Raw genomic sequence first — 14,139 nt, 5'->3', positions numbered from 1 at the left:
AAGCTTTATCTGAAAAGATATTTAGCATGGAACAAATTTCTGTTTTTATGGATCGCTACTCAGTAATTTGGCTCAGAATCACTTTTTACAAATAGCTTAATGAACAAATAGAATGTTAAGAGAAGTATCATCAAAAATTATGTTTAGCAAGAATGATAATCGAAAGTTATAAAAAGCTAATTATCATGATAGGAGACATTATCAAAATGACGATTAAGGATATACAACAAAGAATAAAGTTCTATCTATTACTGGATAATCTCAGCAACCTCGAGAAATTTCCATAATGAGATTTAAATTACAGCCAGCGAGTGCAACTCAATTGAGCGACACTCAAAATCGCCCCACAATTGAGTGCGACATACCCACATGGAGCAGTGCTCGAAGGTATAAAAGCGGGAGCAGCCCAGACCACAGCCAACAGTTCCCATTGAGCGATCACTTCGAGCAACCCTCTCAGAAAGCAAATAAAAAGTCCAATTCCAGTATGAAGAACGCTGTTGCCATCCTGCTGTGCGCCCTCCTGGGTCTGGTGAGTATAACTTCGGAGAACTCGATGGCAGCCAGTAATCTTCTTGTTCCCTGCAGGCCTCCGCCGCCGAGTACAAGATCCGTACCGCAGAGGATCTGCAGAACGCGCGCAAGGAGTGCGCCGCCAGCAGCAAGGTGACCGAAGCCCTGATCGCCAAGTACAAGACCTTCGATTACCCCGACGATGACATCACCCGCAACTACATCCAGTGCATCTTCGTCAAGTTCGACCTGTTCGATGAGACCAAGGGCTTCAAGGTGGACCACCTGGTGGCCCAGTTGGGCCAGGGCAAGGAGGACAAGAACGCGCTGAAGGCCGACATCGAGAAGTGCGCCGACAAGAACGAGCAGAAGTCGCCCGCCAACGCCTGGGCCTTCCGCGGCTTCAAGTGCTTCCTGGGCAAGAACCTGCCCCTGGTGCAGGCCGCCGTCCAGAAGAACTAGGATGTGCCGCGCAGTTTCACGTCAATTCTAGAACCGCAAGAACAAATCGCCAACAAGGCGGAATTTCCGAGTGAATCCGCTCAGGCTCTGCAATCCTACAATTGAAATAAAACCATATAATAGTGCTTGAAGGAAGATTGTTCTTTTTATTTCGCTGCTATATGCCACACACGCATAGTTATAAATCTGCTGGGCTGGAAGAGAGGCTTCATCCGTGGGGGCAGCTTGACATCGCATCCTCAATCCCAAAACCTTGTCCCGCCCAAAGGAAAGGCATTGATAGCTTGTTTAATTCGATTATATTTGTCATCTTCTTTTTCAGTTCAGTAAAATTCAACTTCTTTTCTTTACTCTATATATTTTTTTGAATATATAAATTACGCAATTTTTTATCTATTTTGTTGATTTACTTCTTTCCCAAGAGTCTTGTGTTCTTTTGATTTTTTTTATTATTTTCTTCCTTTTACTTGATTTTGCCATCTTTTAACTTCTTTTATTATGGTTTGTGGTTTTCTTTTGCGTTTCTTTTATATATATTTATTGATATATATTTTTTTGGTTTTCTAAATCAACTTCTTGTTTTCATATTCTTTTTTGATTTTTTATTTGAAACTTAAAATGTGTGAAAAAGGGGTGTTTGGTGTTGGGTGCTTCAAAAAACATTATAGCCAAGTCAAGATATTCGTTTTTCCATGTTGCTTTTTTATTATTTCGAAGTCTCTTCTTTTTCGCCTGTTTTCTTGCTGGGGACGCATTTTTTATTGACACGATATTTTTTCTGGCGTTTTCTCTTGTGATTGTTTTCTCTTTTTTGTTTTTATTTATCAAAGAAGTTTGGCAATAAAATAATGTTTTTTGAAATAATATTGTAAAAAAATCTGAAATCAAATAGTTATTGGATTAAAGAAGAGTGTCGGTAAATTAAATGAAGGCGTTATTATTCGTCCCAAAACGATGCGGATGAAAGACAAGGCATTCACTTGAAGGGAACAGAAAATCAGTCAGTCTTGTTCCTCGAATTAAATATCTTTGGTTCCCCATTAATTAACTATACAGCTACACCTCAAAAATTTTAATTCTAAAACTAGCAGATATCACCAAATCGAAAATTACGATTAATAGCTTTTAAAGTTGAGATTCCCAGTGAGTACAAGTGTGTTGAAATGGAAAAACAAACGTAATGAAATTTTAACCAACCATGACCTTCGTTTAATATAAACTTCGATTTATATTTTTAAGATAGCTTACTAAAAGCATCTTTGAAAAATTGACTTAATCCTATTTAATTTATTTGGCGTATATCCATTATTTTTCTTTAAAGGCTATCCTTTCTCTACATAGAAATCATGCAGATAGATGAACTCAACCCCGTAAATCAAACCCCAAAAATAAAAACCAGTTTCAGGTAGGTAGCAAGCAGTCTCGTTCGTTTGGGTTTTTTGGAGATGATTTTGAAATTGTGAGCTTACCTTACTAAGGTTTTAATAAAACAATAATCAATATGGAGCGTAGTAATTGGCGCGACCACGGTAACCCCTTCTGAAACGAAAGACAGACCGGGATTAGCTGGATCCAATCGGGATTGACCAGGGCCCACTTACATTGCGCGTCGAGCGCCTCTGAAGGTGGAGTGACAGCACGCCCGGGAGACACGGGCTCCTCGTCCCCGGAAGCTGCCGCGTGCAAAGCGGTTTGTGGTAGAGAGGCCAGGGCGGTTTGTGCGCTTCGACATTACCTGCAGATGAATTCACAAGAGTTATTTATGTTACTTTTTCAGTCGAGCACCCTGTCAATTACCCGCTACTTACAGGATTTTTATTAAATATAAACCCTACTTATAAAAATGTGGTAATGCTTCTAGGTATAGTTTGAAATGGTTCAATTTAAGGCTGTATATTTCGAATATCTTCTATAAAAGAAATTGGTACCAAAATCTGTTCTCGTGGGCATATGAATCTAAATTCTCAAGATCTTAAAACTATGTGTCTACTATAAAAAAAAGTTGGTGCAAAGAACTGCTCTCCGTGGGCATCAGAATCTAAATTCTCCACCTCTGTCTATTACAAAAAATTTGGTACCTAAAATTCTCAATGGTCATCAGAATCTAAATTCTCAAACTCTTAAAACTGAAAACATCTTGATTATATACGTATAGGCCTAAACACTACGAAGAATTTGAAAATTGATTAGGGTTGGACTAGGCTTTTACGCAAAGCACAGCAATATAAACGGTCCAACTGATTTCAATTAATCCTACTTGATGTTAAAGTTAAAAATTCAAAACAGAAAGCCTATCCTATCATTTTAACCCTATAAGTAGCCGGTATATGAAGATCAATTTGCTCTTGATATGCACCTTGATTTGACGCCCTCGAAAGAGGGTTTCATTCATGGCCAGGGCCGTCTCGACGAACTCCTTCGATCCGAACTCGATGTACGCGAATCCCTTTGGATGGCCGTCAGCCTTGTTGCAGAGTATGGTGACGCGGTTGATGGTGCCACAGCCATGGAAGTGGGCTTCCAGTTCCTCGGCCGATGCGCCGTAATCCACATTGCCCACGTAGACGGACCGCGTGTCGATCTCCTGCTTCTCCTCGAGGGAAAGCGGGACGGTGGCCAAACCTGTGGTGGACCCACCGGCCATTTGTTTGTCCACCTCTGACTGCATCTGCTTGATCTTCTCGGCCTCCTCCTCCATCTCCTTGACGCGCGCCTTGATGGCCTCCAGTTCGGGGTCGATTTGCATGCTGCCCTCCTCCTGGCGACGCGGAAAGACGGGATTGAATGGGATCCGTATCGGATTGGTGGGTAAACGCCCAAGAAGCACGGCAGACAATGGAGTGGTGATGCGAAGCGACGCTTTGAAAATGGCAGCCATTGCTGCGGCTTTCGGCTTTCGCCTTTGTATATCCCCAAAAGCTCGGCGAGCTTTTCCAGGGAATCGGCGGGCTTTCGCAGGGCGGGCCAAGAAACTGGTTTTTGGCCATGGCCACCGCTTCGCATCGCATCGCCTTGCATCACCAACCGGGCCTCTCAACTCACCTCGTTCTCTGTGGTAATCTCAGTCTCCTGCTCTCCGTTCGTCTCTTCCAACGACTCCAGGAGCTGGTCCTCGTTCAGTGTGATATCCTCATCGGCCATGGTTTCGCTTTTGGTTTTGTTTACGTTTACGTCGGCTGCAAAAGCTCGGTTCTGGTGGCGCGTAAGCTTACGGCGGGGGTCCGAAGAACGGCAGTCGTCGTAGCTAACTGTCAATGAAAAAGGGCGGCGAAAGTGAGCAAAAAGAGAGTTGATGGCGTAAAGAGAACGAATGAAGAGAGCCAGTATGCTAATGCAGTGAAAATATTGGCATTCCAGTCAATCCAAGTGATTTGAGGTTGGTCGGGGAAAGCCATTAGCTTCTGGTTCAAATTCACTTTTCCCTGGTTAATACCATTTAACCCACTATTCTTACGTTAAAAATATGTACAAAGAGGGTGCTCGCTCTGCTGACGTTGAGTTCGCCCAAAATGGCCGCTGCGTCGTCGAAAGCACACGTACTTTAAATTGCTCTTTTTCCGGTGGAAAGTCCACCTTTCTGCAGCCTACTCGGTGTTATTGCACGCCAGACCACGTCGGCACTTAATTTTAGTGTTTATTAACGACTAATATTTACAATAATACGAGAACACACGGAAAATTTGCCACCGTTTGTATTCGCCTCGTTTCTAAGGATGACAGTTCGGTACAGTTTTAGCCTCGATGTTTTTTTTGGTGTTGATGTTGTGCTATCGATAACTTACGGTGACATGTAGTGAACTGTATACTTATGTGCCCTTCACACTGCACTGCCTCTTAACATCGCAACCGATCAAATCATGTTGTGAAGAGTTAAAAATAAGCTTGTTAATAAATAAATGAAAATGGGTATTAAACCTTTAAAACCTAGTCTTAGTTTAACATGCGAATAAGAAAATGGCTTGATTATGTAAAAACAGGAGGGTACCAATCTCCCAGTTGTGCCACAACACGACATTTCTGCATCATTTTTAACGCTGCTGCTGTTGCGGTACCAGTGCGAACAAGCCATGCATTTTGGAGCACTTCATGGACAAACCTCGTAAAAGAAAATATTCCCGGTACTAAGCCCCTTAGTTTACCCACGGCGAAGAACCAGGAGGAGCATGTCCGATTCTGAGTACGAGGAGACAGAGTACCTAGTATTCGGGGATTTTAAAAACCACGTTCAGGTACTCCAAACACAGTACTGGCACTACCCAACTCTCAATAGCAAACTAAAATTATGGTTTTATTATTTACTTGAAGCCGTTCCAGCTGAACCACGAGGACGCGGCCATTAAGGTCATCGGCATCGAGAGCGATGCGCCCATGGCGGAGGTGAATGGCAGTATCTACCGGGGACGCTACGAACATTCCGTGGGAACCAACGTGTTCTTCGAGAAGGAGAAGGACAACCTGGCCAGCGATCCGCTCTTTGAGTCCGTGTGTCGCCAGCGGTACCAGTACGTGGACAAGTCCACCAAGGTGATATCCTTCGAGCGAGTCTACGTCGACAACTTGCACCAGGAGGCCGAGAAGTCGAGTAAGGCCGAGGAGGACGAGCAGACGGAGGCCAAGCCGGAGTCGCTAAAGTTAAATATTACCTATAAGGAGGCGATCAACAAGTTCGGAGAGGAGCATTAGGTGGAGTGAGCTAAACGAAATACGCAAAATAATTCCAATCACTCTTAGCATAATGGAGAGAGTCTGTACGACGACGGAACCGGCTTTAAACCTTCGGGATTTCCTAGCCCAATATCAGACAAAACTATCAGGCGCGGCGGACGATGTGCCCTTCTACCTACAAACCAACCCCGTGATCGTTGATGTGGGTGAGAGCTGTTCCCTGGACTTGATAGAGTCGCCAGATGACAGCTCGATTGCAGTCTTCCAGCCCGGCACAGACCAATTTCGTCCAAGCTTTGTCCAGCCCCCGGGGGATCAACATGTTCCCTCCACTTTTTTGGCCCTGACCCAGCACAAAGCTAAGTCACGCAAATGTGCCTTTGGGCGCACACAGTACACCCACAAGCTGAATCCACCGCCGAAGGACTGCCCCGATCTCCAGCTGGATGCCTGCGAGCTGGAGCTAACCGTACGTCTCTACCGACCACCGCGGGCCTACCATCGAGGATTCAAGGTGGAGATCCCCGTGTTCGCAGAGGAGTACGTCTGTCTGGGCAGCAACTATCTGACCGAGCTGCGCGACAAGATCAGCTGCGTTTGTCGTGGCAAACGGTTCGTGGACATCAGCCACGATCCGGATGCTCCGTTGCCCACTATCGACACTAATCCGGGGTACTTCTTCATCAACGACACTTTCTACAATGACAAACGCAATCCGAACAATCCCGACTATTCGCAAACCGTATTGAAGTGGGCAGCCAGAGCAAATGGAGTGAATGGAGAAACGCTTAAAGTGGAGAATATGGAGGGCAAACGATTCATCGATCTAACCGTCAGTCCGGGCTCGCCGCTGCACTACCTGCACCACGGCAATTGCGAGCACCTGTTTGTGATCTCACAGATCGAGGTACTAACGCCGCGCAGTAAACGCCCAGATCGCAGTCTTTATCCCTACCCTCACGCCTTCAGCACCTTCAATCGCAGGACCTGCTATATGTGCGGAGTTCGCAGCTATAGCTTCATTGTAGAGCAGTCCCGTCGACAGCTGCACGATCCCTCTTACCTGTGCCGCAGTTGCTTCCTCAGTTTTTTCTACGTGGATGGTGTAAAGGTGGGTCAGTTCAAGGCCTATCGCATATACGACCACGCGGAGGATGAGGAGGAGCGTAAAGAAGGTGAGGTGGTCGTATTAGATTAGTTAACACTTTGGAACTTCATGAAAAAATGCAGTTTTTATCTGCAAGGCATGCTTAGACATAAGAGTTGAAATCCCTAATTTATTTATAGGGATGGGAAATGCTTCCCGGAATTTTTTGTAAAATAGTCTTTTAACTTTACCAAGTAGTGTACTGACTTATACTATCAGTATAAGAATAATAAACAGAGTAGAGTTTAGACGTGATGCTTGTTTTATTTGCGAACTTCATTGACTGCAAGATCGCCCAATGAGTTGATTGATATTTTATTCTTGTAAAATATTCGTAGATAGATTTAAATAAAATACATACACATTGCAACAAGAGTAATTGGCATTGAACAGATTCGATTGCCGTAAAGCTGCCTAAATTCAATGCAATCTAGATTAGCAAAAAGTTAGTGTCCAAGTTAGGAATACAAAAATGCGAACAACGTAAATAGTACAATACATCTGGCTTAGGACTAACGTTAATACATATATGTATATATGCAATAGTTCGATTTTTACAAAAATGTAAGGATTCGCGCACTGCGTTTAGAGTTTAGACTTGACCAAGACCCATGGAAAACAAACCAATAGACTAATTATGGCCAATAACAGAGTTTTATCCTAGACAAAATACTAGTTCTAGTGGTACTTAGCAGTACAATACAGTAAAAACTTGCGCACTGGGATTCCGGCGTGCACGTGGTGAGAGATTGTGCGCTTAGTTACTGGGGCGTAGAAATGCATCAAAAACATATTGCCAATCCGACCAACAAATATCATTACGAGTAACTGCAGGCTGGGAATCGATTCGCCCGGATCTCTTTGGTGTACGCGCTTGCGTTTACTTCCATGTTAAAGCTTTGACCAGCTGGTGCTCAGCGGCGGAGGGCGGGCGCCTAGCTCTGAAACACCAGCTCCCGCTCCACCGACAAGTACTCCAGCATTTGCGCCGGCACTGGCAGCTGCGCCAGCTGCTCGCGCGACATCTGGCGCTGCAGAACGCGGCGGCACAGGTCCTGCAGCTTGGGCATGTTGGCGTACCGGCTCAGCGGGTACTTGAGAATCACCGGAAATGGCGGCTGCATCTCGTTGGGGACCTTCACGAAGCACACAAAGTTGTCGTTGGTGCAGCGGTGCAAGATGTCCTCGATCATCTCCACAATCGACTCGTACTTGAGCTCCTCGAAGTGCCAGAAGTCCTCTCTGAACTCCAGCCGATAGTGCAGAGTTACGTTTACAATCCGGAAGCTCAGTGTGAACTGAGATCCGCTGGTCTCCGAGTCACGGACCAGGAACGACCCAGTAGGCTTGTCACTCAACTGGCGCTGCGAATCGCGCCTGGAGATTTCACCCCAGTACCACACTTGGCTGAAAACAAAGGAAATGAGTCACCGATCGATGACCGTTCGAGAAAAACGTCGCTTACTTGATCATCTCGGAGCAGGCCTTGTACATGACCTGGTTGGGCGAGTGGGCGTCCTCTCGCTCCAGCCACTTCTTCCGGATGAATCGCAAATAGTCGTGCGTGAATGGCAGCGTGGGTTCCGGGCAGATGGCCGGCGTGAGGAACTCGTAGGTGGCATCCGTGGTGCCACCGTCGTCGCAGTCGCCCATCGAGTGCCAGTTACGCAGTGAGCTGAGTCCCTGGCCCACCTTCCTGCGGAGTCTGGCGAACACGTTCCGCTTCTCCTTGTCCTTGTCCCGCCGCCTGCGCAGGGTTCCCGTGCTCGTGCCCCCATTGCTGCAGCTGGCCATGGAAGAGTCCGCTGCCTCAAGGACGCACACCTCGTTGTTGTTGTTCTGGGATCCACTGCTGGACGCGGATGCAGACACAGCAAGCGCGGAGTCGGACTTCTTGCGCCTGGTCAGCGAGTGGAACCAGCCCTTCTTCTCCTTCTCCCTGTCCTTGCTGGAGTCGCCTCCGCCAGCGCGCTCCTGGCTCCGCTGGCTGCTGTGGTTGTGACTCTGGTCGCCGTGGCTCATTTTGGAGTGGGATCGGAACGGAACGGCTTCCTCGTGGCGGAATCACATCATTGATCTAATTCGGAGCCGTGATTAATGCCAAACTGTATTGATAAGAACTTTGTTTTCGTTGGTAGAGTACACAAGAAGTGCCTTATCGTTATCGGTCGTGCATATGTACCTCGTTGATATCGATAACTCAAGGGGTTTTTGAATGCAAGCTTTTTGCAAGATTTTTTTTTTTATTATTATAGAAAGTTCTCCATTGTTGTTCTGCTTCGTCGCGGGCCTTGATTAATTAAACAAAAGGTATATTGCGGGATACTAAAATAAAATCATCGAGTGAACGATAGCGATATCAAATTTAGTTCCACCTCTAGCCTAGTAGGCGCATTTTTAATTGGGGAATTTATTGCAAATAACTGCCTTGTCTAAACATGCACCACTCCAGCATGAAGGTGGATCTGTCCAACTTCTTCAAGGACGAGCGTCGGCAGTCGTTAGTTTTCATCGATGCAACATGGCAAAACATCAAGGACGTCCAGGACCATATTCAGAACCTCTTCAGTTTGGTATGTGCTTAGGAATTTGTGTGATTTTAATCAAGATAACATTGTCTCCTGCAGAAGGACATTAGCCTTCTAACCACAGATGGATGTTTCCTGTCCCCGAGGGAATCCATTAAAGTACTCAAAGCTGCCGATGGACTAAAGTGGGTGAACTATGTAACTCCATTCCACGAGAAAAAACTAAACAATTTCATCTCTTCCAGGGCATTTCGGTTCGCCAATAGTGACCAGGACACCTTTGTATGTCCTGCTCCTGTGAAATCCAGCAAAAAGCGCAAGAATCGTTCCGCCGAAGAAGGCGTTCACCTAGATGCCTCCACTCCCCTCCGCCCATCAAAGCGCTCCAAAAATCAAGGCGACAATAAGTGGATCGAAAATTCGGCAGAAATATCTCTTGTAAAAGCGGAGGAGAAGGAACAAGACACTCCTGGACCTTCTGTGGAGTCAAAGCGATCTAAAAACAAAGGCCAAAACAAAAAAACGCCTGAAACTCAGACAATTTTAAACGCGACAGAGGAGGACGAGGCAGCGAATAAGAAGAAGCGTTCCAAAAACAAGAACCGCCATAAAGCGTCTGATGTTCCTGCGGAAATACTGCAGGAGGAGGAGACACCTGCTCCTGCGAGTACATCGAGTAGCACTCACATGGAGACAAAAATGTCCAAAAACAAGAATCACGCAAAATCGCATAAGTTTGAGACAGACAAACCTACTGAGATGGAGCTGGAGGAAGGCGAAGTGGAGGAACCAGCTGGTCCCACTCGCGAGCCTTCCAAAGAAAGGACCCTCTCGGGATCTCCTGAAATTCCGTCGGAAACATCTCATTTAACAGATTTGGATCAGAAGAAGCAGAGCCCCAAGAAGCTAAAAAATTCCAAAAACAAGGACCGCCCGAAACATTCTGACGTTTCTGACAATACTGCGAAGCTGGAATCGGAGGCCTCTCCTCGTCCATCCGTTACGTTTCGTTGTCCTCTCTTGGAGCTGGACTCCAATGTTCCACGCATATTCGAATTTCCTCAACAAAAAAACGAGGTCAAAATTCTAGAAAATATAATACTTAAGCCAATTGACTTCAACCCAGTTGCAGTCAACGGGGAAAAATCACCAACATTAATGTTGGAATCTAAAAACTTACAAGAAGATGATGAGCTAGAAAAAATACGCCTTGCATCCTTACATGTTGAAGGTGAAGAGACTCTTCCAGAAGAAACGACTGGTGAAGCAAGCCTGCCAAAAGATGCTACGGAAATCGAAACTACTCTGCCAGAGGACACAATCGAAGCGGAAACTTGTCTTCCAGAGGACTCAATAGCAGCTGAATCCGCTTTTGAAGGCAATTCGACTGAAGCTGACTCAGCTTTTCCAGGCAATTTGACTGAAGCTGAAGCAACCCTTCCGGGCGAATCCAGCGAAGTTGATGCAACTCAACCTGAAGAATCTACTGAAGCCGAATCAATTCTACCGGACGATACAACTGAACCCGATGGAACTCTTCCAGCAGACACAATGAAAGACGGAAACACTCTGGAAGACGTTGCCGAGACATCAGAGACTAAAAATGAAGTCCAATCTGATGATATAAAACACTCACCAGTGCGCATTTGTGCAGAAAGTTTAATCTCAGATTCCGATGACGACGTAATGGTTGTAGATGACTCTAACATGGATGTTTCAGACTTAGATTCTGATGTAGAGTCAGTTCAGGGTAAGAGAACTAAATAAATTAATTAATAGTTACGTATAAGTAAAATTCACTTATTAGTCCCGAAGGATAGAGACACCTTAGATATTATAATCGACCTCCTGCAGAGTGCACATCCTCTAAACACCCTGCCGACCAGAGGCGATACGGTGCTGTTTAAGCTGCAGAAGATCAAGGGAAACGAAAGATCCGGGACAACCGAGTTTATCGCCGGAAACTGCGCCTACGTCAACCGCCGTACCAAAGTCATTACAGTGGAGACCATCAGTAAGTCACCATAATTCCAAATTACAACTTCAAACCTAACATTCAATTCGTTTTTAGCCTGTCCCTCTGGAATCGGGCGTGTATTGAGCCAGTATTGTGTGAAGGGCTTAGACGAATCTTCTGAAAACGTGGGATCTTTAAGTGTTCATCTTAGAGACATGATAGAGGCAAAAATCGTTGTAGCCACAATCGACTGATAATGTGTACATTCTTGATTTCTATTTCCAGGTGTTCGTATTTGTATGGTATTTAAAGTATAAACGATTAAACAACATTTAGATGTACGAATTCATGTTTTAGATGTCTATCTCTACTTGATGTGCTCCTTGATCTTCTTCAGTAAGTCGTCTGCCTCGTCGCCGGTCTTTACGCGCAGCAGCAGCGATGTGGCCTTGCTGTCCTCCGGCGTGGGCACGCAGACCATCATCACGTTGTTCTTGCCCATGCGCTGGCAGGGTATTCCCTCGCTTAAAATGAGGTTGACCAGGATGTTGCCCAGATTAGTGTCTGCGCGCACTAGAAGCTGGGTCTTCTCAGAGTCCTTGACCGGTTTCAAGTACAACGTGCCCACGCCGCGGTCGCCAAAGTCCTTGTCTTTTTTAATGAAAACCTTACACCTTTTCGAGTAGACAGCATCATCCTCTACGACCTGATTGGAGACGAGAGTCAAGTTACCGTTCATCAACTAATCATTATGAAATCCAATTACCTGTTTGAACTCGACTTTTGGCGGCTTGTCCTCTTCATCCTCCGCTTCTTCATTGGCTGGTGCTGCTGCTGGCGGTTGAATGTTTCCGAAGGAAAAGGGCTTGGCACTGCTGTTGAAGAAGAATCCCGTTGATGCATCTCCTCCGCCTACTTCAGGTGCTTTTCCGAAGCCTGCGAATAACGAAGTGCTTGGCTTGTCGTCGCTGTTGCTCTTTAGTCCGAAGCTAAAACCATTAGTCTTCGGTGGCGAAAACAAGGGCTCGTCCTTTTTGGTGGTAGCATCTTTCGCTCCGAAACTGAAGATGCTGGACTTAGGGGCGTCTTCGACCTTGGCTTCTCCAGCTGGCTTTGGAGCCAAAGTAAATATACTGGCGGAAGTCGACACCGGAGCACTGGAAGCTGCCGTACTCCCGAAGGAGAACATCGGTGTTGTGGTTGTGGTGGTTGTGCCGCCACTGGTTACGGTGCAGTTGGGCTTCTTGGCGAAGGGCGATGTGGTGCCGCCTATCGGGGTGCTGGGCTTTCCGAAGGAAAACGTGGAAGTCGGCTTCGATGGCGACGATGTACTGGGCACTACAGCAGCTGGCACTCCAAAACTGGGCAGTGCGGGCGTGGTCTTCGTGCTGTTTGTTCTGGCGCTCTCCTCGTCCTGCAGCTCCTTCAGGTGTTTCTCGTAGTTCTTGAACACTGGCGTCAGTATGCAATAGGGACTCTTGTCCATGTTCTCCTGCAGGAACTTCATGACTGCCCGGTTCAGCTCGGCCACGCTTTCCCGGTACTCGGAGGTCTCCAAGTTGGAGTTGGAGGTGGTGCTCGCTGGCTTGCTGCTACTGCTGGCCACCGACGTCTTGGGCTCGCTGCTTTCCTTTTTGGCCTCTGATATGTTGCCAAAAATCGAATAGGTCGACTTGGCGCCATCGGTGGTACTTGTGGATTCCTTGGCCGCAGAAGAGAACGGGGCCGAGCTGCTGATGCTGGCTGTGCCGAAAATGCTAGTGCTGGCCGGCTTGTCCGTCGCACTGGAGCTGAGCCCAAAGGAGAATGAGGGCTTGGCTGGCTCGCTAGTGGAGGAGGAGGAGGCCTTACTAGTGGTGGCTGCTGGGGCTGACAGATTGGCGAGGAAGGTGAACGGCGAGGCCGCCGCAGCGATTGTAGCCGGCTTTCCGAAACCTGAAAGGAAAAAAAGTGTGAGAAAACTATAGATCCAGAAAGGACCAAAAACCCACCGGTGAATCCGCTAAACACGCTCTTGGGCTCCGCTGGCGTGACCTCGGCGGCATCCTCGCCAGCGGCGGAGGATCCACCGGCAATCTTGCGGCGCGCCTTCTTGATAACGCGTGTCTTCAGCTCCTGCTCGCTGGCCGTGCGGAAGGTGCCGCGCTCCTCGGGCTCCTCCTCCTGGTCCCAGTTGTCGTGGTTCAGGTTCGAGGTGGCCTGTCGCTTGCCAGCCATCTTAATGGAGTTATTCAATTTCAAAGAATCCCAGTGAAAATTCAGAAGAGCGAACGAAATCCACACCGCGTTGCCTGTCAGTCGATAAGTGCAATCGGACACTCTGTTGCCGAGCGCAGTTGTGAGCGACTGGCTATCGATGGCCGATGACGGCGTTCGCCTATCGATAGGGCAACAACAACACCCACTGTACGCAGCGAGACGCCAGCAGCACAAAATCGCAATAAAACAAAAGTATTAAATCACGCCTAAAGTTAGAGTCGGGTCGACCATGTCCAGTGCCGCGAGTCCCAGTCCGAGTAGAGTGCGTTCCTGATCCTGCCATGCTTCGCGCGACTTCTGGACCCGCCGCCCGGGCACTGCGCACTTCTCCCAGAATCGAATTCAGCCAGCGTTAATTGTGCAGCAGCAGCGCGAGTGACTGAGTGTGCCAGTACCAAAAGGCAGAAAAGCGAAAAGCAATATACAAATCGCGAGAGGATGATGAGAACGCCAGTGCGTGGATATATGGATATAGATATAGATATAGTGCCAGGGAAAGTGCGACGAGCAGCAACACAAGTCGGGAGTGAACAAAGGCGTAAAAACACGTACAGTGCATAGAGATAGAGGCGTTATCCTGCCAGAGGCGTTCGCAGCTATTCGCCGTC

At 47.0% G+C, this 14,139-nt stretch overlaps 7 protein-coding genes across 9 annotated transcripts; 4 read left to right on the top strand and 3 right to left on the bottom strand.

Moving 5' to 3' along the window:
- The first annotated feature begins 376 nt into the window (after window positions 1-376).
- LOC119550894 (general odorant-binding protein 99a) lies at window positions 377-1,110 on the top strand. Its single transcript, XM_037859884.1, has 2 exons — window positions 377-532; window positions 589-1,110. The coding sequence occupies exons 1-2, from the start codon at window positions 488-490 to the stop codon at window positions 973-975; spliced, it is 432 nt and encodes a 143-aa protein (XP_037715812.1). The 5' UTR covers window positions 377-487; the 3' UTR covers window positions 976-1,110.
- LOC119550893 (polyadenylate-binding protein 2) lies at window positions 1,102-4,703 on the bottom strand. Of its 3 annotated transcripts, none has more exons than XM_037859881.1 (6): window positions 4,430-4,703; window positions 4,018-4,223; window positions 3,332-3,733; window positions 2,577-2,710; window positions 2,445-2,514; window positions 1,102-1,853 (listed from the first exon to the last, which is right to left on the bottom strand). In XM_037859881.1, the coding sequence occupies exons 2-5, from the start codon at window positions 4,114-4,116 to the stop codon at window positions 2,472-2,474; spliced, it is 678 nt and encodes a 225-aa protein (XP_037715809.1). In that variant the 5' UTR covers window positions 4,117-4,223; window positions 4,430-4,703; the 3' UTR covers window positions 1,102-1,853; window positions 2,445-2,471. The 3 variants fall into 3 exon arrangements, with proteins under 3 accessions (XP_037715809.1, XP_037715810.1, XP_037715811.1); XM_037859882.1 differs by having other exon boundaries at window positions 4,516-4,703; XM_037859883.1 differs by having other exon boundaries at window positions 1,256-1,853; window positions 2,445-2,511; window positions 4,430-4,701.
- A 341-nt stretch (window positions 4,704-5,044) lies between these two features.
- LOC119549245 lies at window positions 5,045-5,680 on the top strand. The gene is made up of 2 exons (XM_037857144.1): window positions 5,045-5,204; window positions 5,281-5,680. Exons 1-2 carry the CDS (start codon window positions 5,139-5,141, stop codon window positions 5,656-5,658), a joined length of 444 nt encoding a protein of 147 aa, XP_037713072.1. The 5' UTR covers window positions 5,045-5,138; the 3' UTR covers window positions 5,659-5,680.
- Window positions 5,673-7,035, top strand: LOC119549242 (snRNA-activating protein complex subunit 3). Its single transcript, XM_037857140.1, has one exon. It carries the CDS (start codon window positions 5,711-5,713, stop codon window positions 6,836-6,838), a length of 1,128 nt encoding a protein of 375 aa, XP_037713068.1. The 5' UTR covers window positions 5,673-5,710; the 3' UTR covers window positions 6,839-7,035.
- Window positions 7,036-7,086: 51 nt separating this feature from the next.
- On the bottom strand, window positions 7,087-8,941 carry LOC119549243. The gene is made up of 2 exons (XM_037857141.1): window positions 8,253-8,941; window positions 7,087-8,194 (listed from the first exon to the last, which is right to left on the bottom strand). The coding sequence occupies exons 1-2, from the start codon at window positions 8,807-8,809 to the stop codon at window positions 7,723-7,725; spliced, it is 1,029 nt and encodes a 342-aa protein (XP_037713069.1). The 5' UTR covers window positions 8,810-8,941; the 3' UTR covers window positions 7,087-7,722.
- Window positions 8,942-9,140: 199 nt separating this feature from the next.
- Window positions 9,141-11,598, top strand: LOC119549239 (coilin). Its single transcript, XM_037857138.1, has 5 exons — window positions 9,141-9,360; window positions 9,415-9,500; window positions 9,561-11,065; window positions 11,123-11,329; window positions 11,387-11,598. Exons 1-5 carry the CDS (start codon window positions 9,226-9,228, stop codon window positions 11,524-11,526), a joined length of 2,073 nt encoding a protein of 690 aa, XP_037713066.1. The 5' UTR covers window positions 9,141-9,225; the 3' UTR covers window positions 11,527-11,598.
- On the bottom strand, window positions 11,524-13,517 carry LOC119549241 (nuclear pore complex protein Nup50). Its single transcript, XM_037857139.1, has 3 exons — window positions 13,264-13,517; window positions 12,039-13,207; window positions 11,524-11,978 (listed from the first exon to the last, which is right to left on the bottom strand). Exons 1-3 carry the CDS (start codon window positions 13,487-13,489, stop codon window positions 11,640-11,642), a joined length of 1,734 nt encoding a protein of 577 aa, XP_037713067.1. The 5' UTR covers window positions 13,490-13,517; the 3' UTR covers window positions 11,524-11,639.
- Between the last annotated feature and the right edge of the window lie 622 nt (window positions 13,518-14,139).

Source organism: Drosophila subpulchrella, chromosome 2R (genome assembly GCF_014743375.2).
Source record: "Drosophila subpulchrella strain 33 F10 #4 breed RU33 chromosome 2R, RU_Dsub_v1.1 Primary Assembly, whole genome shotgun sequence".
Classification (NCBI taxonomy): Eukaryota; Metazoa; Arthropoda; class Insecta; order Diptera; family Drosophilidae; genus Drosophila; species Drosophila subpulchrella.
The sequence above is the reverse complement of the archived record's forward strand: the minus strand, read 5'-3'. Positions and strand labels throughout refer to the sequence as shown.